This window comes from Drosophila subobscura, chromosome O (assembly GCF_008121235.1).
Source record: "Drosophila subobscura isolate 14011-0131.10 chromosome O, UCBerk_Dsub_1.0, whole genome shotgun sequence".
Taxonomy (NCBI): domain Eukaryota; kingdom Metazoa; phylum Arthropoda; class Insecta; order Diptera; family Drosophilidae; genus Drosophila; species Drosophila subobscura.
The window spans coordinates 24,376,462-24,396,978 of record NC_048533.1 but is presented as its reverse complement, the minus strand read 5'-3'; the positions used below and the strand labels follow the sequence as shown (position 1 = coordinate 24,396,978).

At 45.2% G+C, this 20,517-nt stretch overlaps 2 protein-coding genes across 3 annotated transcripts; one reads left to right on the top strand and one right to left on the bottom strand.

Annotated features, from left to right (window-relative positions):
- Positions 1-817: 817 nt before the first annotated feature.
- Positions 818-18,448, bottom strand: LOC117896168 (serine/threonine-protein kinase Warts). Of its 2 annotated transcripts, none has more exons than XM_034804249.1 (9): positions 18,123-18,448; positions 11,837-13,175; positions 3,775-5,281; positions 2,847-3,707; positions 2,660-2,780; positions 2,479-2,594; positions 2,342-2,420; positions 2,080-2,275; positions 818-2,013 (listed from the first exon to the last, which is right to left on the bottom strand). In XM_034804249.1, the coding sequence occupies exons 2-9, from the start codon at positions 11,957-11,959 to the stop codon at positions 1,612-1,614; spliced, it is 3,405 nt and encodes a 1,134-aa protein (XP_034660140.1). In that variant the 5' UTR covers positions 11,960-13,175; positions 18,123-18,448; the 3' UTR covers positions 818-1,611. The 2 variants fall into 2 exon arrangements, with proteins under 2 accessions (XP_034660140.1, XP_034660141.1); XM_034804250.1 differs by having other exon boundaries at positions 2,847-3,702; positions 3,776-5,281.
- A 1,101-nt stretch (positions 18,449-19,549) lies between these two features.
- Positions 19,550-20,432, top strand: LOC117896371 (protein dj-1beta). The gene is made up of 3 exons (XM_034804646.1): positions 19,550-19,706; positions 19,772-20,091; positions 20,157-20,432. The coding sequence occupies exons 1-3, from the start codon at positions 19,575-19,577 to the stop codon at positions 20,311-20,313; spliced, it is 609 nt and encodes a 202-aa protein (XP_034660537.1). The 5' UTR covers positions 19,550-19,574; the 3' UTR covers positions 20,314-20,432.
- The last annotated feature ends 85 nt before the right edge of the window (positions 20,433-20,517 follow it).

The following is a 20,517-nucleotide window of genomic DNA, read 5'->3' as shown; positions in this document are numbered from 1 at the left end:
AAACACGATTCCAATTAGCTCTTAGAGACTCCTCCATCGTGTAATAATAATAATAACCCCCAAAAGAAGCCTTCATGTAGCCTCAGATTTCTGAAACATCTCCCATATAGCCTCTAGAAAAAATACACTTGCACAGATAACAGTTTTTTTTATAAATTTGTTTTCCATTTATTAATTTGTTTTAGTAAACTAATTGGCCAAGGCACACACAGAGTTGGTTTGTATTTTCCCCTTCAATTAGCTCGAGTTCTCATCTCACATTTAATATTTATATACTACACATATTCATACATAATTAGATAGATAAAATACAAACTATATAGAAGATATTCATATAAAAAAAACACACGCACATACAAACTGAGGCTAATTTGAATGGGGAAAACGAAACACGTTTACACATTTCAGGCGTTTTGATCCAGCGCCTAAAATAAACGACAAACAAAAAAAAACTGATGTACTCTCGCGCCTTATGTGTTAGGAATTAAACTAGATTATGGTTAGGCGGTTGGTTCTTCTATAAACTAAAAAACATCTTAGACGGTACACAACTTTAGCATAAATAAAAATGTATTGCGTATAGACTATATATAAGGTGTAACTATGTATAAGGATTAAAATGTAGGTTTGCTTTACAATATTACAATAAGTCCTCCTACTCCTCCATTCTTTCTCGTTCCTCGTTTTTGTGTTGAATTCTCCTTCTGCTTCCTCTACTTTCATTCTTTCATTTAAACAATTTGATTTGGCATTCAACAAGTGGGTCTAACATTGCTATAGATATAGTAAATATATAATATATATAGATATAGATATATGTAGGTATCTCTTAGTTTGTTCTGGTTTTTGTAGGGTTTCTTGTAGATGCTGGACACAAGTTTGAAGACATTTCAATAATGAGCAGTGACAGAGATGGGCGTGGGTTCGTAGATAGAATAGCGCAGAGTGGTTCTGTTAGATTAGATTAGGCTTATAAGACCCGCTTATATCGCTATCGCTCAACTTATGTGGTCGCCAATCGATGATGTTCCGTGTCGATTCTGAATCTGAATCTGTGCTTGGGTGGGTGATGGCCTGGACTAACCAGCCTGCTGAATTAGTTGCCATCCATCGATTGGTCGCCTGGTCCCCTGGTTTTGGGTTGTAGAGTGGATTTGGGCTTAGGTAAATTCGCTTCGCTCAGTGTATATGTATATAGAGGATAGAGTTCTCGTTTTAAGGCATTCTTGTTTCATTTTTTAGCTTTGAGCACCAGAAATTGGTCCGAATCTTTCAGGTTCTTTGCACGCTTAATAGACTGCAGAACGTAGATATATACAGATATCTGTGGTTTAGAAATTATTTTCCAAAGTTATGACTCGTTCTCGCTTTCCCTCTCGTTTCTTTTTTAGTTTTCTCTTTAAATTTATTCAGTTCATGCACTCAAGCATATGATATATTTGTATTTATATGTGTAGTTCCCTCTCTTCTCTCCTTCTACTTTCTCCTATAAGTTATATAATCTATATAGTTTCATTCTCCTGTGGGCTGTTCGTCACACAGCGGACTCGCCTTTGTGACTATTTGACTAACAATTGATTGGGGGATGGTGGTGGCTCCGGGGTTCGGGATTCAGACGTAGACCGGTCCCTGGTCGTCCGTCATATCCGGCTGCTGTTTGTCATCGAAGAATCTCCTAAAGGTAAATTCGAAAAATCCATGGAATTGCCTGTCGTTCAGCTCGATGTCGTCGCCGCTGCTCATGTTTGAGTCGTTGGAACGCAGCTTGTCGGGATCGACCGGATCGAAGTTCGACGTGTCCGTGGGATGCTTGATCTCCGGTATAAAAGGAGCTTTCTGCTTCCGCATGTCCGCAAAATCGATACCCTTGAAGAATTCATGGCTTTTCACCTCATCCACGCTCTTGCCCAGCCGCTTGTCCGCCGATGCACAGAGACGACGAATCAGATCGGTGGCCTCTCGCGACAGCTCTGCCTGCGGCGGTATGTGCAACGTTTTCTCCCAGTTTATAACCTGCATAACAAAACAAAATCGTTAGATAAACCCATCTCTCAGTGATAACTCAATCGTTTGTTCCACCTTCTGTTGCGTTTCCAGTGGAGTGTTGGCCAGGAAGGGCGGCTGTCCCACCAGCATCTCGTAGAGAATCACTCCGACGCTCCAATAGTCGCACAGCTGCGTGTAGCCGCTTCGCTCCAGCACCTCGGGCGCTATGTAGTTTGGTGTTCCCACCAGCGAGTGGGCCAAAACTCTTTGGTGATCGCGCATTCGCCGCCTAAGGGATCACAGAGATACGAAGATTTAGGACTAATCAAGTGGGTATTCATAGGCATAGAATTACCGCTCCAGCACAGTGGGTTTGGGTCCATTCTCCGAGAAGTCCTCCCAAGGTTCCATCGAGTCCTGGCGCGAGTGATTGCCTATGAGGGGTGGAGAGGATTATAAGAGCGCTTTTTGCTGTGTTATGCATTCCCTTACCATTCTCCTGATAGTACTTTGAGTTATGCGTCCATCGGAAACCCGTGCATAGGCCAAAGTCGGTGAGTTTTATGTGTCCGACACTGTCGATGAGTATGTTGTCAGGTTTGATGTCTCTGCAAGCAGGTGAACAGGGGAATACATAAGTAATATTCAGAGATTAGAGCTCGTAATAGCTTACCTGTGAATGAAGCCCATTTTGTGTACACTGTCCACGGCGCAGGTGACTTCCGCAATGTAGAAGCGGGCCAGTTCCTCCTCGAAGATGCCCAACTTGATCAGCAGCGACATCAGATCGCCACCTAAATAAAACACACGACAAATTAGCAATAGGTAAACATGCATAAGAGGTAATATGGTTGGCTTACCGGGTATGTAATCCATCACAAAGTATAAATTATCCTTATCCTGAAAACTATAGTAGAGCTTCACGACCCAATTGTTGTCGGCCTCGGCCAAGATATCACGTTCGGCCTTCACATGCGCGACTTGGTTGCGCTTGAGGACATCGGCCTTGCGTAGCGTCTTCATGGCGTACAGATGATTGGAAGTGTCGATCTTGCGGACGAGCGTCACCTCCCCAAAGGCACCCACGCCGATGGGCTTGATCTTCACGAACATGCTCTTATCCATCTTGGCCCGCTTGAGGCGGATGTAGTTGCTCTCCTTCTGGTTGAGCATCTTCCGCATCTCGATCTGCGTCTCGTCCGGTAGCCCCACCTTCAGCATCTCCTTCTCCAGCTGGTTCTTGCGGTAGGTGCGCTGGCGGTACGACTTAATCACGTTCTCGATGTGCTGCTCCATGAAGAACTTGAATGCCTGCGGCGAGTACTGCCGCATGCGACCCTCCTTCCGCTCCTCCTCCTTCTCCTTGGAGATCTTCCGTTCGGGTATCGGCGATGCATGCTTGATCTTCTTGCAGGCAGCAGCCGCGGCCTTGGCTCCCGAAGAGGATGCTGTCGATGCGGATCCATTGCTGCCACCCGAACTGTTTGCTCCCGCTCCGCTGTACTTGGCGGGTGGTATTGGTGGCGTGGTGGCAAGGTTGCTGTTTGTTATCTGAATGTTGTTGTTATTGCTGGCGGGTTTACTGTCGTTGTTGTTGTTGTTGCTACTCTGGTAGGGTGGTGGGGGTGGCAGCTGTCTGCCAGCATTGCCATTGCTCGCCTTCTGCTGTTGCTGCTGCTGTTGTTGCTGTTGCTGCTGTTGTGCCTGCGCTTGCGCCTGAGGGAACATAAAGTTTAGTATGAAATCTCGATAATTGATCAAACATCTCGATAAATATCGATAGCCTTACCTGTGCCTGAGCTTGCGCCTGCGCCTGGAGTGCTCTCAGCGTCTGAAGCTGCTGCTGTTGCTGCTGTTGTTGTTGCTGCTGCTGCTGTTGCACCTGGACCTGCTGCGGATGCACAATGGCAGCCTTGGCCTGCATGCTCTTGGCATAGGAGGGTGGCTCCATGCAGGCGGGCTTCACAATCACCGATCCGTTAAGAGCGGATCCCATCAGTGGCGGCGTTGTGGGCGTGGGTGGCTTCACGGCAGACGATCCAACCACCACGGACCCCGTGCTCGGGATCACCAGAAGCGGCGAGTGCTGATGAGCGGCTGCTGCCGCTGCCTGCTGCTGCTGCACAACCGCCGGCGACTTTTGAGGATAGGATGGCGGTGCGGTCATGACGTGGACCGGACTGTTGCTGGCGGAGGCACTGACGGGCGACTGGGGCGCCACTGCCGTCTGGAGCACCGGCTTCTGCACCTGCGTGCTCTTCACGCTCTGCATGATGATGGGCTGCTGGGTGCGCGCTTGGTACGCCCTCGGCTGGGGCTTGGCCAGGCCCACGGATCCCGCGGAGACTGGCGGGGGAGGCAGGATGCCGCTGCTGTTGCTCACAGTGATTGGACTGGGCGATCCCGCCGATGTGGCCGAGTAGATGCCGCTGCTGGGAGACTTGCGGTAATCCGACTGCTGCGACTGCGTCGGCGACTGGCGGGACTGCATCGAGGCCGTGTAGCTGGGCGGCGGCGGGGGCTGACTGCTGGTCACGACCACCGTGTTGATGAGGTACGGCGGCGGGGGTTCCACCGCAGCGCCATTGCCTCCGCCAGGGTACATGTTGAGCGCCTTCATCTGCTGCGAGAGCTGCTGCTGCGTCTTCAGCCCGTTCTGCGGTATGACCGGCGAGGTGCCACGTGTCCCAGGCGCTCCTGGCGGTGGTGCTATCGCCGGTGGGCGGTTCAGAGCCGGCGACCTTCGCTTCACGTACGCCTGATTCGTAGGCGGTGGCGGCGGGGGCGTGGCCGAGCTGGAGGCCGTCGGATTCCGTGGTGGCGGCGCCGGAGGAGCAGCATCGCTGAAGCTGCTGGGTGACGGGGAATACGGACCAGTAGTGCTGGCCCGGCTGCCACCCCCACCGCCGCCTCCTCCTCCGCCGAGGCCCTGGTGCGAGTGGGAGTGCGGGCTGTCGGAGCGGGAACTGCCAGCGCCCGAGTCCAGGGCCGGACTACAGCGCAGATAGTGGCTCGGGGTGTCCCGCTCTATGCTCGCCTTGCGGATCAGCTTCGTGGGGATCAGGGGGTTCATCATCTTTGGCACGTGTCCATTCGTCTGCAGGGCCACGCCCACACCCACGCCGACGCCCACAACGGACTGGCCGCCTACGATGGTGGGCGGCGGGGGGATGGCCACATCCGGCGATGGGGACGCCGACGGAGGTGGCTCCATGGGCGGCTTGACATGATGATAGTCCGGAGTAAGTGCATCATTGCGTCCATTGGTGGCTGTGTATCGCAGAGCTGTGTAATTCTGCAAAGACAAGGAAAGAGGTTGTTAGAATACATACATAAGTTTAAATTCAGTCATTCAAATTCAAAATATTCACTACAAATGCATTTATTTATCCCCCATCCATGTCTGATTCCACCCATCCCCCATCATCTTTAGTGGGCTACGCCTCTGCCTGATCAACATTCCTGCACCTTCCCGACATGTATGCGTATGCATGCGCATTGGTTCGGTGTGAGTGTGTGTGTGAATATCAAAAACTAAACAAAAGAGAGACGCATACAAAACAAAACCAAATCAAAGGCAAAAGCAAAAGGAATAAGCAAAGAAGCAGCGCCTAAAACAAAAGGCTGAAGAAACACCAGCGCGAAGCGACCAAAAAAGCAATGAAATCAAATTCTTGCCATCGTCGAGAAATTCCTAAAAGTCAGGCGGCGCACACAGTGAGAGAGAGAGTGAGAGCGAACGAAGAACGAAACGAAAGGAGGCAGGAAAAAGATCAGAGCAAAGAAGAAGAAGAGCAATCGCCGGCTGCGGCTGCCAGATGCGCCAAGTGGAAGCCCAAACGAACGTCAGAGCGAGATGCAAGGCAAGGGCAACCTTCGGCATTGATTGTGTATGCGTGCGAGCTTGTGTGTGTGTGTCGCCTTGTTCTTGTTTCCTTCACATGCGTTGCTGTTGTTGTCGCTGCCACTGTCGCTCTGCTGCTACCAGTTTTACGCGTTCTTTTGATGCCTCTTCTTGTTCTTCTTCAATCTGCTTTTGCCCTTTTGTGACTGATCCTCGATTTTATGACTTTACCTCGCTTCCCCCCCACTCGCTTCCCCTTTTCAAATTTCAGTGACTGCTGCCTGACGAATGTGGATGGCATGAGGATGGGGAGTCGGCTTTTGGATACCCTAAGTGGGGAATTATATCGACTATTTCGAGTGCATGTCTCTCACTTTTCTAATCATCATCTCTAATTATAGAAAGAGTATAATAATTGCATGCCTTTGCACCCTCCACTTCACATGAATTTTCGTCTCTTGCGTTACATTTGCTTAAAATTAAAACCAAGGACGCGAAACCCAATAAAGAATAAGAAGACCCCCAGCAGACTTTCTGTCTGTTTCTCACTCTCACCCCATTCTCTCGCTGTTCTGCTCTCTTTAGCGTCTTTCAAGCAAGCCAATTTACTGCAAATTAGCAAAAGCCAATGGGCACACTAAATCAACAAATGCAGGCAGGCATCAACAAAAGTACTTTGAGGAGAGACGAAAAGTGTCGCCCACGCGAAATTTGCATTCCGCTAAATTCTCAAATAAAATAAATTGGATTTTGCCTTTCGAGGGGGCTCGGGACTTGTCCAACACTTTCGTTAATCCACTTAAGCGCCTTCTTTGCGGTACTGGCGATTGCTTACAATTGGCCAAGCGATTAACGGGTGGGCAAGGTCAAAGGAATTTACAGATTACACAAAACGGAACACCCTTCCATCACTCCCTCCACCCCACAAAAGATGCGGATGATGCAGCCTTGACCGAATTGTTTCTTTGAACCTGACAGAAGGTATTCGATATCCATTATATGTTGCAGATCGAAGAACTATATTGAAATGGCAGGGGGTAGGGAGTGTTACGAGAGAGAGTACAGAATTAGGCTTGGTATTTCTCAAAAACATTCGAACAAACGCCAACAAAATACATCAAAATTCGAAATTCTTGGCAAGGGGCAATTATTTGTGTAAAATGTACCCACGGTGAGCACTTGCTAAAAGGAACTAACGACAGGAAAAGCAGTGGAAAAATTGTGCGAAATGCAACATGCAAATAGACAACGGAACTATCAGTAGTAAAATATCGAACAAAATGCATAGGGAAGTATTATCCCCACTATTGAGTGTCTACAGTAAAATTATCTTCAATATGGGGTGAATACTGGCAATATCTCGCACTGATCGGACCAGATCTTACCATAACCAAACCATAAAGGCACTAGAGGGAAGGAATGGGGGCATATCCATCAGTCCAAACATTCTGTCTGTTTGTTTGTGTTTGTATTCCATGTGAGTGTATGCGTTTGTCTGTTTGTCTTTTGTTATTATTAGAGGCAGAACACACACCACACAGATACTAGAATACATTCTTTTTTCGGCGATTGCTTCGCCTGATATATGTTTGTCGGTTGAGAGCATAGTATTCGTATATTTAGGTGAAAATTCCTTAGAAAATAGCCAAAAGCACACAGCCCAGCCACAGAAATAATGAAAGGAGAAGCAAGAAAGCAGAAGAAAGCAAACCTAACGACAGGTTCAACAAATTTTTCGCACGAATATCGCGCAAATTAGTCGAAAATTGCACCCCAAGGAATTCCATTTTGGCTCGAAAATGTGAAATGTGTCCGTCGGGTCCGTGTCCCACCCATAAAAGATTCAAAGACAGCAGACACAGTGGCGTTGAGAAGTGTGTGGATGTGTGGCATTTGGCTCTTTGAACACCCGGCTTTCGATTACTGTTCCTAATACAGTGAACACGTTTCGATATATAGAAGTTGAAAATATTCCAACTATCCTTCATTCTATGAATATTTATTCCACATTATTCTTGGTAAATGATTCCCCATCCGATCGCATAATTTACCGACTCACTGTTGGCCGCACACACTGCCTTATATAAATAGATGGATAAATTCGCACCAAATCTAAAATTGGGATTACATGTGTACGCCGGCGGGCCATAACCGGACCAAATAAGAGTCACCACCGATCATACATGTGGGGTGGGTGTCGAATGGCGATCGACAGACAGACCCGGCAGATCGGCATTTGTCAAACGCCGGTTCCCTGCCCCGCACTGCACCCCTCGCATTTTCTCCACATTGTTTACTAATTTATTTATGGATTATTTTAATTTTTATTGTAATGGCTGCGTGCCCCCGATGACTGCCACACTGCGTTGGCGTTTGCCTCTTGTTTATTTTGCTGCCTTTTTTGCGTTTGATTTTTTATTTATTATCAGCATTTGTTATTTTAATTAATTTCTGAGCATACTTCTGCCGCAACGCGGCTCGGACGTGGTACACTTGAAGAAATTTTGTGATCGCTTTTAAAGCTGCCACGAAATATAATTTGACCATCAGTTTCCCTAACAGAGATGTCTTCTTGGAATTCCACCATAGTTAGAAAGTTACTGAGACTCAGAAAATCCACCTAAAGCAAATCTCAACATTAGAATCCATCCAGAAATAATGAAATTATTCCACAGAAAAATTCTCAGATTCATCTGCATTTTTATCCACACAAATTGCAGTGAAATATTTTTCTCCAAGTGCCTGGGTTGACCATTATCGATGTTCAGATATTTATAGCACGGCCAGAATGTCTGCGACGGTCCTCAAGACATGGCTGTGGCTCCCCCCCACTCTCCGTCACCCAATTTCCCAACAAACGTTTGCGTGGGCGGTGGAACATGGTCGCTGAAAAGTGTTGATCGGTGATCGGGTGGCGGAGTTGCATAAATTCCGTATTTATTTATCGTTAAATCGTTTATCGCTTTGACATACGCCCTGCCCCCACAGCTATGGCTCCTCTGCGGCAAGGGGGGATGCCTATATATGAGCAGATTATGGCTTTCTGGTATTTAGCCGCTCAGCATGACCAATTAGCCAGTCCATTGTGCCGCCAGAGGCAGCAGGCACAAGGCAGGCAGGCAGGCAGCAAATGCAGAGGCGTGTAGGCAGCAGTCAGCAGTCAGACATCGGGCGAAAGTTGGCCAAAAACTAAAGCCAGAGAAGAGACTGTGACCATGGCCAATGCCAGGCAATTGCAGCATTAAATTGTGGCCTGTCCAAAACTGGCCAAGTCATAACAATTAGCCAACATCCACATATCCCCCATCCCCGGCAAACATATTTTTTATGGCCAAAAACCTGAGCACCGCCCAAACGCTTGGATTAAGAGAAATCTCCTTATGCTTCTGCTTCTGCAACTCCTCCGCCTCTGGCTCTTCCTCTCTGTCTGTGGAATGCTTTTGGAGGGGGGCAGGCTGATCCTCAGAGTCGAAGTTGGAGCCAGAGTCGAGACCGGACTCCAGCGATAATTTACAGTCGCAGCAAACAGTAGCTGGCAGCAAGTGGTGGATCGTAAAATTGTAAATTGATGACCCGTCAGATAATATTTAAGAATTTTTATGATGTCCTCCTCTCTGGCTCTCTATGCTCCCTCTCAGAGGATCCTCTGCCGTCTGCCTTTACAGCCCGTTTCAAATATTTAGGAATTCCAGCGATCGATATCTTCTAATGGAAGTGAAGTGACGAGCCCGATGACGATGTTAATGGCCAAAAGCCAAACAAATTGACTTAGTTATCAGTTATAGACCATTTTCCATATCCAATATATAAAGTTTTCCCATAAGTGAGAGTATTACTAATCGGAATGAGGCATTCATTAGGTTTTTCATCGAATAACATATGATAAAAATGAATGTCTTTGATGGAATGTGAATTCCGTGGATGTTGAATCATCAAAAGGGCATCAATTAACGCTTCAAAAGTGAATCAAATACACTTCCCAAAACAATTAAGGATGATAAATCGATTTATAAGTAAGGAAATCGATTCGAAAACGACTTGAGAATGTAAGTGAAATAAGTCTTCCATTGGGTTACACGTTTCAAATGAAGCAAAATACTGAAAAGTTTCAGAAAACTATGAATAACGTTCCACAAGGGCACATTCATCGAAATAAGCTGATTCTCTGTACTCATTTCCCATAAGCGAATGAACACATTTGATTTATGTATCGGCATTGAAGAAACATCTTCAACGATCATCTTACACTCCTGATATGCACTGTATCTGTTGCAAGGCACTGAACGAAGTATGGGGACACCGAAAGAGAGAGAGAAATGTTCAAGCCAAACAGTTAATAAATGATTATTGCAAGTTGTTTGGCTAATTGTAGAGATGGTGCTGAAATTTACAACGGGTCGTGAGTTATCATTCCGTTCATTAGTCATCCTCTCCGACCTCCCTCTACTTTTCGCTCTGCATTTTCATTGAAATGAATAGAAAAACCACTCGTCCAGCTATCCCCCAGCGATCGCTGCTTCAGTTCTGATCCAATTCGATCAGTTTCTGCTCTGTTCCAATCTTTGTTGGCTCGCTTTTTTGTTGGATAATTTTCGGTGTGACGTCAATGGATGGAATCCAGGGCGATCGCGTGTACGCACACACACACGCGCTCTCTCTATCTCTTTCCTTCTCGCATGTTGGACACCACTCTGTCTGGCAGCAATCGATGCCAGCACCAACCCAACCATCCAACCACCCACTCACTCACTCTCTCACAGAAGGCAGAAGGTCAATTGCATTTCGTTTGTCAGTTCATTAATTTCATTCCCATTTCTCTCTCTCTCTCTCTCTGCTCTGCTTTTCGTTTAATTTTAGCTTATTCGTGGCTCTCCCTCTCTCTCTTTTTCTGTGGCCAACTCCTCCTCCTGCCACCCACCTCCTTCTCCTGACCTTGTTGTAGCAGGTGAAAAATCTATGGCTCGTGCCAGTTTCCAGTGAATTTTCCATCTATTTCAAATGGGTATTTCAGCTGAAAGACTGCATATGAATATACATATATTCTTAGTCCCCATGAATGAGGCATCATCTATAAGGTATAATAATCTCATGGCCTCTTGGCCGCCTCTCTGTCTGTCTAGATCTGTGGTTCAAAAACTGCCCATAGAATGAAATATACTTGATGCGATCGCTAGATCATACAGTTTTCATGGACGTTCGGTTAAAAGATCAATCAGAAAATTTGTTTTGTGACAGATATAAGGGATAGAAATTTAAGATATTTTCGATAGATCAATGATATAGATAGATATAGGCAGGAATATCTTTTTTAATTTTACCCCCAGCCATTCTTAAGGGCAAATACTCAAAAATGCTTCAAATGAAGGGGACCACAGTAGTCATATTTATTCTCCTCTTTCCATTCCGTATCGCTTCTGTACTCCAAAGAGCATCCAAATCCAAAAATTCCATTGAAATTCCACCCACATCATCTCTATTCTATTGTTGTTTGCTCTCGGATTCTGTTTGTGGCTTGCATTTTATCGTCTACTTGTTAGTTTTTTATTAGTTGTCGTGATTTTTTCTTTTGTGTCTTTCTTAGAGCATCATTTGTTGGGCGGAGGCTATAAAATGTTTTGATAAGCATTGTTAATGGCATAACTTCGACTCGAGTGAACAAAATCTGAGGCTGGCATAAGGCGGGGGAATCGAATGGGGAATGAGTGGACTTTAATCCAAGATGATCCCCGAGTGGAGTGGCTGGCATTCAGCTCAGGCTAAACGGTTGATGGTTGAATGTTTTTACAGACACGAGTTGAGAGATTCCTGTGATGAGTCACAGCTGTGGAAATTCATTGGAATGCATTTTGTTGATAAGAAATTAAAATTGGGGTAATTTTCTTAGGAAAGCTTCTGCAAAAGTTGTCTTGAAGAGTAACCAAAATTGATCTCGATGCTTTCTCAGAAACTACATATCTTAACCATCGCAACTATTTTCAGTGATATTTAGAATGGAAGACAACTTACCTGATTATTTCTTTGATTATTTTGTACTTCGAATCGTGTTAGATCCTGCTTGATGCTCTCGAGGGCTTCCGCTGTGTATTTATCATTGGGGCGACCGCCCCTTTTCTCCCCCGCTGGATGCATTCTGCTGATGCTGCTGCTGCTGCTGCGTCTTCTCTCTGCGGTATTTTCCACTCATATCACAAAATACTCTGCTCTACTCAGCTCTCACTCACACACACACACAGACACGCACACACTCGCGAACACTAAGGCACTCGTTTCTCTCGCTCCCACATCAGGGGAAAGATTTTTGTATGTAAATAAATATTTTTTTTATGTTTTACCTTCCCTCCTTTCTGGGGATTCACTTTACTAAAATATTGTATGAGTAAATATATAAATAAATAAATTATTTAATCAACATTTGTGGCTTTTGATGGTGCTGCTTCTTTTTTCTGTTTATTCTTAGGCACTTTTCTGCATTTGCATTTCTATTGTGGGGACTGTATAATGAACTACTTAGGCGTGCTTATACGAAGGTTTATGATGTTTTATTATCTTTATTGTCGGTGTTGCTGCTGCTGATCTTGAGATTGTTGATCTCAATAAAGATAAATATCTTTGCATTGCTCCCGCTTGTCGGTTGTCGCTTTTGCTGTTTTTGTGTTTTTTTTTTTTGCTTTTAATTTGCTCCCGCTTTGCTCTCTCGGTGGGCTTAACGGGAGCTTTTGCTCTGGTTATGGGCGAAATTAACGTTACTTTTACGTTCTCCCACTCGATAGTCCTCCGTTTTGCGTACTAGTTCTCGTTGTTTCTTGACTCGCTGAAGCGTTGCTATTACTGTTTTACTTTCTTTATCTTTTACTTTTGGTATTCCTTTTCTTTCGTTCGCTATCGCTCTCGTTCCTCGTATTCCCTTTTATTTGCGTTTCAAATCGTATTATTTATCACTCGCGACGCGAAAAAAACGCACAGAAAACTCCACTCCACGCCCCGTCCAGATCAGATCCGTTCAAAAGGCACTTCTTCTACACATTTGCATTTCCAACAAAAACTTCTTCATTTTGCATGTAAATAATTCCTCTTTTCTTCACATTTTGTATTCGATTTATTTCGGTTTTTATCACAATTCAAATTTTATGCAAACGCAAAAAAGAGTCGCTCGCTCGCTGGCTGGCGATGAATGGGAATACGAATACGATTTGAATATTTGAATACCAAAATATTAGTTGATTTTTTGTTTAATTCGATTTGATTCTTGAGCGGTCTGCGGCCACAGTGGAATTTTAATTGATCGACGGCCGGACCCACACACACACGCGCGAACTACTCACACACAGAACAGGCGACGTGAAGGCTGAAAATAGACAGAGAAAAAAACAAAAACAGAGATGTGAAAATTGTGATCAAACAAAAATTGTCACACGCTATAGCCGAGGACGCGTTTTGGACGCGTTTAAAGCAGCCCCAAAAAAGCAAAGTCATTCGCTGAACACACACGCCAGACTGATGTCTCGCTCATACAAACGTACGAATATATGTAGTTATCTCGCTTACGCATGCACTCACTCTCGTTGGACTAAAAAACGTTTAATCTGAGGAATAAAGTTCATCCCCTTACTGTCTCGAAATGCCTTTCCTTCCGTTTTGCATATACCTTGGACCATAATCCCATAATTTACATGTCAGAGACGTGAGTCAGAGCAAAGCAGACAGCTCAAGAGAGCCAAGCCAGCAGTCCATGCCCCGGGCCGGAAAAGCCACACTCATTGTTCCTAATGACCCCAAAAAGAGGAGGGAAGAGGGAAAAGACCAAGAGGAAGTGCCACCTGGAAACAGTTTCGCAGAAAGAGAGTGAGAGATCGAGCTGCATCACCTGAGAGGGGGCGGACAGTCTGACGCGTGCACATAATTTATGCGTAGCGGCATTATGTCATCCCCGAATTCAAAAACGAAATCGAATTTCGGGGAATAGGTCTACAAACAGCAACAAAAAATCCCCGCACCAACAGCATTTTTACGATGAACCATTAAATTCACACTATCCGAAGAGAGGGGGGGGGGGATGGCTTAGAGAGGGGGAATGGCGTGCGCACCTGACTATGAAATAGCCATCAATATATGTATAAATCTGAAAGATACTACGTAAACACACAAAACAACATTCCGAATTTGTGCCAAGTGCAAATGAGGATACAAATATGAAAGAATGATTCGATACAAGGGCTATGAATACCCTTTCCAGATTCCGATTGGGACGATTTCGGATAAAATCATTAAGTCTGCCTCAGAAAAACGAGGTCCCCACAATCTCTAAAAATGTGGATACCACAACCATTTGTCGGTAGACATTCCTTAACTGATCTTAGCGGGCCTTAGACATCTGTCAACATTTAGCTGGCTTGATCTTTAAACAACATTTTGATTGCCCCCTCGCCAACATAAAAAAAGCAAAAACAAGAACAGAAAATATGAGTTTAATTATTCTGTTGACAAAAGTGGAATTCTTCGTTTACTTTTTTCATTTTTGCACTGGAATGTGTACCCGTACCCGTACCCGTAGCCGGCCCATACAATAGATGATAACACGGCGGAGCAACCAGATAGAGATAGATACAAAATGTATGTGGATTGTAGATCTGGTTGGGTAAACACCTCTGTTCGGTTCCACGCGCCATATCCGCGAATGTCAACAGCGAACGACCCTGGGGGTGGTGTACACTGTACACTGTACTTAGAGGTGCCCCATCCTATACGCCCCTCTATCGCGTTCCACCTACCCAACATGGGCTGTTTTCACATTCCACGAATTCCACAATATTTTTTGCGCAAATAAACATGTGGGAGTGGATCTACGAAAACATATAGTATATATCCGATAACTAATTAACAATAGCTCGCATGTTCTCTCTCTCTCTCTCTTGGCCTCTCCGCCAATTCCCATTCCCATTGCCATTGTGAGGGATATTTTGATTTTGATGGGTTATTAAGCGACACGACGCTTTGGGAATTTTTAATTGTTTAATTGCGTCCCTCCTCCACATAAAAGAGAGCTGCCGCTTAAGCGGAATTCTTTATTTAACATTAATTATTCGAATTGAACATTTTCAATGGCTAATCAGGAAAGTAGATGAGAACACACAGCTCTGAGTGATCTCTTAATGGGAGTGTAATTTAACAGAGAATTTCCCATACAAATTGATATTTGGAAGGAATCTCCCCATCATTATTCCCTACTGTTATTCTCTCTCTCTCTCTCGTGTTCTGTTAGCGTATTAAAGCATCTGCACAGAGAGCGCTATCCACTGAGCAATCGAAGACACGCTGCAGGGGGCAAACACTCAAATACACACTCACACACACACACCCCACGAAGAAGTGTGCGACGTCAACGTTGACGCCTGCCGCAACGCAGTGCCTACTAGCTCTCGACGGCAGAAGATAAAAATAGTATTAGTTGCTGATTATTATTGCAAAAATGCGCATTCCACGGCAACTTATTCCACAAGGGAAGTGGGAGAGAGAGGCAGAAGGCGGCTCGGCTGCTGCTATTGCTGTTGCTCCACTCAACGCGTGCACTTCTCTCTCTCTCGTACTCTCTGTGTTTTCGTTTCGTTTTCCCTTTTTTCAAGCACTCTCACACAAACACACACGAGACTGCAGCATGTTTCAAAATGTGTGGAAAAGAGGAGGAAGCATAGAGGAGCGAACGGGGGGAAGAATTGAAGCAAGCAAGAAAAACGAGCTAAATTGCATTTTCGTCGTCGTCGTAGTCGTCGCTGCAGCCGTCGTCGTCGTTGCTGTTGTTTTTGTTGTCGCTCGACTAAGATGGGAGGGCAGTGGCGTCGCCCAGAGGGAAGTGGGAAGTTGGTGGAAGGCATTGCAGAGCTGGTCATCAATGGCCGCCCACCCAGCCCCCTCCTCAGACGATCAGTGGAATGGACGGACGCGTGAACGGACATGCTCAGATCGAACTGGAAATGTGGGCTCTCTTTCTTACACCCTAGAAGGAAGGCGTTACGAGCAGTTTGATCAGATCGAGAGAACTTTGAACGAATATTTTTCCAAAACTGATCATTTTGGTATTTTTTACAAAATTTTCCATGGTAAATTTGCAATCAAAGGGTATCCCTGGTACGTCACAGCAAACTCCAAATCTTCCTTCATTCCTTTCTTGTTTTATCGTTCATTTACTTTTGAGAGCAGCAACAACAAACAACGAACCTCGCTACAAACCCTCACCTGTTCCATGCTGCCGCCGCTGGCAGAGCAACAGCAGCAACAACAGCAAACTCACACACACACACACTCCCATAATCCACTACGAATTGCATGCTGGAATGTGAATGGAATCTCAACAATTTTTAGCGTCGGCTGACGATGACGCCGCAGCAACAGCAACAACATTTTGCACGTTCGGAACGGAACGTAACGTAACGGGGGAGGGGAGGTGAGTCGGCGGGGGCCTGGAAGCCTGGTCAAGCATTTTTTGGCTCGACGACTGTGACTTTTTTTGGGGCTTGGCTTTAACCAAATTGCAACATTTACATTTCAACTGTCAAGTCTCCTCGCCCGTTTCGATTCGTTGCGATCCCCTTTCCGCTTCCATAAATCCCCTGCCTGGGAAATTATTGTCGCTTTGACATTGAGCGCATTTCTCACAGCAGAGACGTCAACGTCTGCGGCGCTGCCTCTAATTACAAAGTGATCCAAAGCAGGGGAAGGGGAGTGGTGCGGAGTGAAGAGGAGAGAGCATGCATGCAGTTACTTGTGCCACATTTTTGCATCTCTCATATTCACATTTACCCTGCTTTTGCTATTGCCTTTGTTGTAGATTTGTCTCCATATTTCTTTTGACATTTGTTGTTGTTGTATTCGTATGTAAATCAGAGGCGCAGCTGCCTGCCTGCCTGCCCAGGGCTGCATCAGCCCGATAGAGACTTTGTTGCTGGTACAGAGGAGAGTGGCTAAGTGTGAACTCCTCTATCCTTTTCGCCGACTCAAACTCAATCGTTTCTCAGCATTCCTGCTCCCCAAATATTTGTTCTTACTCTATGCGGAAATTCTTTCAGAATCACTCAGCACTTGCAGATTCCCTTTAGGCAGTCACCACTGTACCGTACCCCTCTGCTTGTTCTGCTCTTCTCGCTGTTTGTCTGCGTTTTCTTATTCCCCCCAATTACGCTTGTTCTTGTTGTTGTTACAGTAATTCTCGCTCTTGTTTTTCACGATTTATTATGGTTTTTCTTTGCTGTTTTTTTGCTTCTCTTTTAAAGAATTGCAATTGTGAATCGCACAGAACGCCCACGAGACGGGTTTTTGACACCTGAATTATTGCCGCAATTTGTTGCAGTTGACATTTGTCTGCCATGGGGCGGTGCTACGGAGAGGGGCAGCCTCCTCCGCTCTCAAAAGTGCAGCAGGTTCAAGACACTCAATTGCGTGCGGGCGTGCATGCGTTCTTGGCAGAGTTTTGACCTTGCGTCAGCGAGCACAATTTTTGTAACGCACCGCTTAAATGGTTTTGTTCCTTAACTATTTAGGAACTATTCATGATAGTTTTCAACATACCGATTGAGCTGGGAAGGGGGACATAGGGATCGAACGAGTGGGGAGGCATGTGCGGGAGAACGTTCTCTGAACATTCACCACCTCATATTAAACACACTTTGGGCAGGAGGGGGCCTGTTCTGTTTCTATGATCTCGTCTCTTTCCCACACTAGCACTCTAATAACACACACATACACGAAATAGTTGAGAGAGCGAGATAAATATGTAAATACTGGATCCAGGGGCGCAGGGGTTTCAGCGGTTGGTATTTTTATGGCAAATCAAACATTTTGCAAGTCAAAATGCACTCACTAATACACACACACAAACACGATAGATCGCACTCGATCAGCAGTCTTGCACACATGCAAAAGTTAACAGTGACGTGCACTCACACGCTCTCAGGCACACAGCTTAACAGTCCTCACGCACACACAAACACACACAGGAACCTATCCCATATACATTTCCCAGCAGTTTTTGCATTTCGTTTTTAAACACTTTTTCCACAGATTTTCTGCGTTTTTCCTTTAGCTTTTTTTCGAGAGATATACATTCTCACAAACGACGACCACGATGGGGTAAGAGGGAGAGACATACAATTTGAAATACGCATACACACACGCACACGGTCACACTAACGCACACTATCGCAATCGAACTGTTGCATTTTTGTTGCTTTTGGGAAAATATACAAATTGCGCACACGTTTCCCATGTAAACGTTGCATTTTCCAACTCAACCGTGATTTACCTTCACGCTGCGAGTTTTCCCAGCACTTTCCTGCCACTTTTCTTCTATATTTTTGGCTATTTGGCTCTTTGTTCTCGCCTTTTTCTTCGATTGGGGAACACCACACACACGGAACGGAGCGCACAGAGTAGTATTTTTTTTTTGGTTGTTGACAAATCGCTGAATGGCTTTCTCTTCACTGCCCCCCCGATGGGTGGCACTTGCCGACGAACACCAGTTCTATACCGTTGCGCACAGACATGTTTTTGTCGATTTTCCGTGCGCGTTTTTAATAAAATTAATAAAAATTAGCTGCTCGAATCACTTTCTGTTGTTGTTCCAGTGTGACCGCGTAATTATCGATAAAACATACCGTCAGGGCTTCGTAAATATACGAAAATATACCATTGCATCTTCAAAATATACCGTAAATATACCGTAGTCTTAAATGCCATTCCACGATTTTGATGTTCTATTTAATATTACCAGCTTGTAAAGACTTTTAACACTGAAACAATAGCTTAATCCGTTTAAAGGATCAATTTGACGCATCATAAATACTAATTTTTATTGGTTTGCATACCTTATATTTTACAAATTTGTGTTTGAATTTTTCATTAAAATCGCCCTTCTGGAAGCAAGGGAGCTTTCTCTACAGTATGTACATGTATGTAAATTATTAAAAGAGACATGTAATTTACTGATAACATTGAAAAATTTGAAAAATGGCGCGCACAACAAAAGCGATAGAGATATTCTATTGTTTTTCTGAAAGGGACTCTGACAGACTCTTACCACCGATCTAGGCTAAAACTAGTGGATCTTTTCACTATCGCTTTTGGGACAGATAGATTGTACAGTTCCCTCCAGACCAGGGCTCGGCATATTGTCTATAGCCCAATATTAATACATTAATTGTTCAAACTCCCTTAGCAAAGGAAAAGAGCTTTCAAATTCCCCTAACAAACCAAGGGAGCTTTCACTGTGCGAAATGTGTACCAAAAACTAAGGTGTCGACAACGGGTAAATACGTCACAAAAATTTGGTACGCAAGGCATATTACACCTGCGACTTTAATCTCCGTGTTGGAAATTCTCCCAGGGAACTCCTCTCCTGTGTCTAAACGGTCAGGGAATTCCTCTCCTGTGTCTAAACGGTCAGGGAAATCCTCTCCTGTGAAACGCGAACGAACTAGTTCACAAGGTTCCTGGTCTATCGATGTATATTGTGAGAAATATGTTGTGGCAACATTCACTGAACTAGTTCTGGCTACTCACAATTGCGTAGTGTGCTCTTCTTCATTGTTTTCGATATATTTCTGTCAATTACTGAGGGTTAGGACTGCATATTTCCTTAGAATTTAACAAACAAATTCCCTGACCGTTTGACTACAAATTGCCAATACTTTGAAGTTTTGTTCAGGGTATATTTCGGTATATGTTTGAGTGTCAGATCCGCGGTCACACTGCTCGTATGATTCCCTCCGTTTTTTCGCGAAATTTTGCAAAACTCGTAAACATGTCCAAAACTGCACTGATTATCCTGGCTCCTGGCGCCGAAGAAATGGAGTTTGTCATTGCCGCAGACGTGCTGCGTCGTGCTGGGGTGAGTACACACAAATGCCATGCAAAATGCCAGTTTTAACACCCCTGCGATGTCCCTGTTGGCAGATCAAGGTCACTGTGGCTGGGCTGAAAGACTCGGAGCCGGTGAAGTGCTCCCGCGATGTGGTTATTGTGCCGGACACATCTCTGGCCAAGGCGGCCGGCGACAAATTTGATGTGGTCGTGCTACCAGGTGGATTGGGTGGTTCCAATGCCATGGGAGAGTCAGCAGCCGTGGGGGATCTCCTGCGCGCCCAGGAATCTGGCGGTGGACTGATTGCCGCCATCTGTGCCGCGCCCACAGTGCTGGCCAAGCATGGAATCGCCACCGGCAAGTCCCTCACCTCGTATCCCTCAATGAAGGACCAACTCGTGGACAAGTACTGGTGGGTGTGCATATCCTTAATCCTAAAACAGTGACTAATGGCAGATGGTTACTCCTTTTGTGCAGCTATGTGGATGACAAGAGTGTGGTGAAGGATGGAAATCTAATTACTAGTCGCGGTCCTGGAACCGCCTACGACTTTGCCCTGAAGATTGCCGAGGAGCTGACTGGCTTGGAGAAGGTTAAGGAGGTGGCCAAGGGCCTGCTGCTGTCCTACAACTAAAAATCTCATCTCCCATTGATGTAACCCAAGAACTGAAGCAAAGCTTTAGGAATTAACACCTTCTCCGGCTGTGGACAGCTTTACGAATAAATATTTATGTTAATTAATGCGGCAACTGCCTCAGATTTGTCGTTCATTACTTTTTGTTTTCAAAAGTTTATAAATGGCGCGTCTTTTCGTGTAACCAAGGCTTTTTTCCGTATC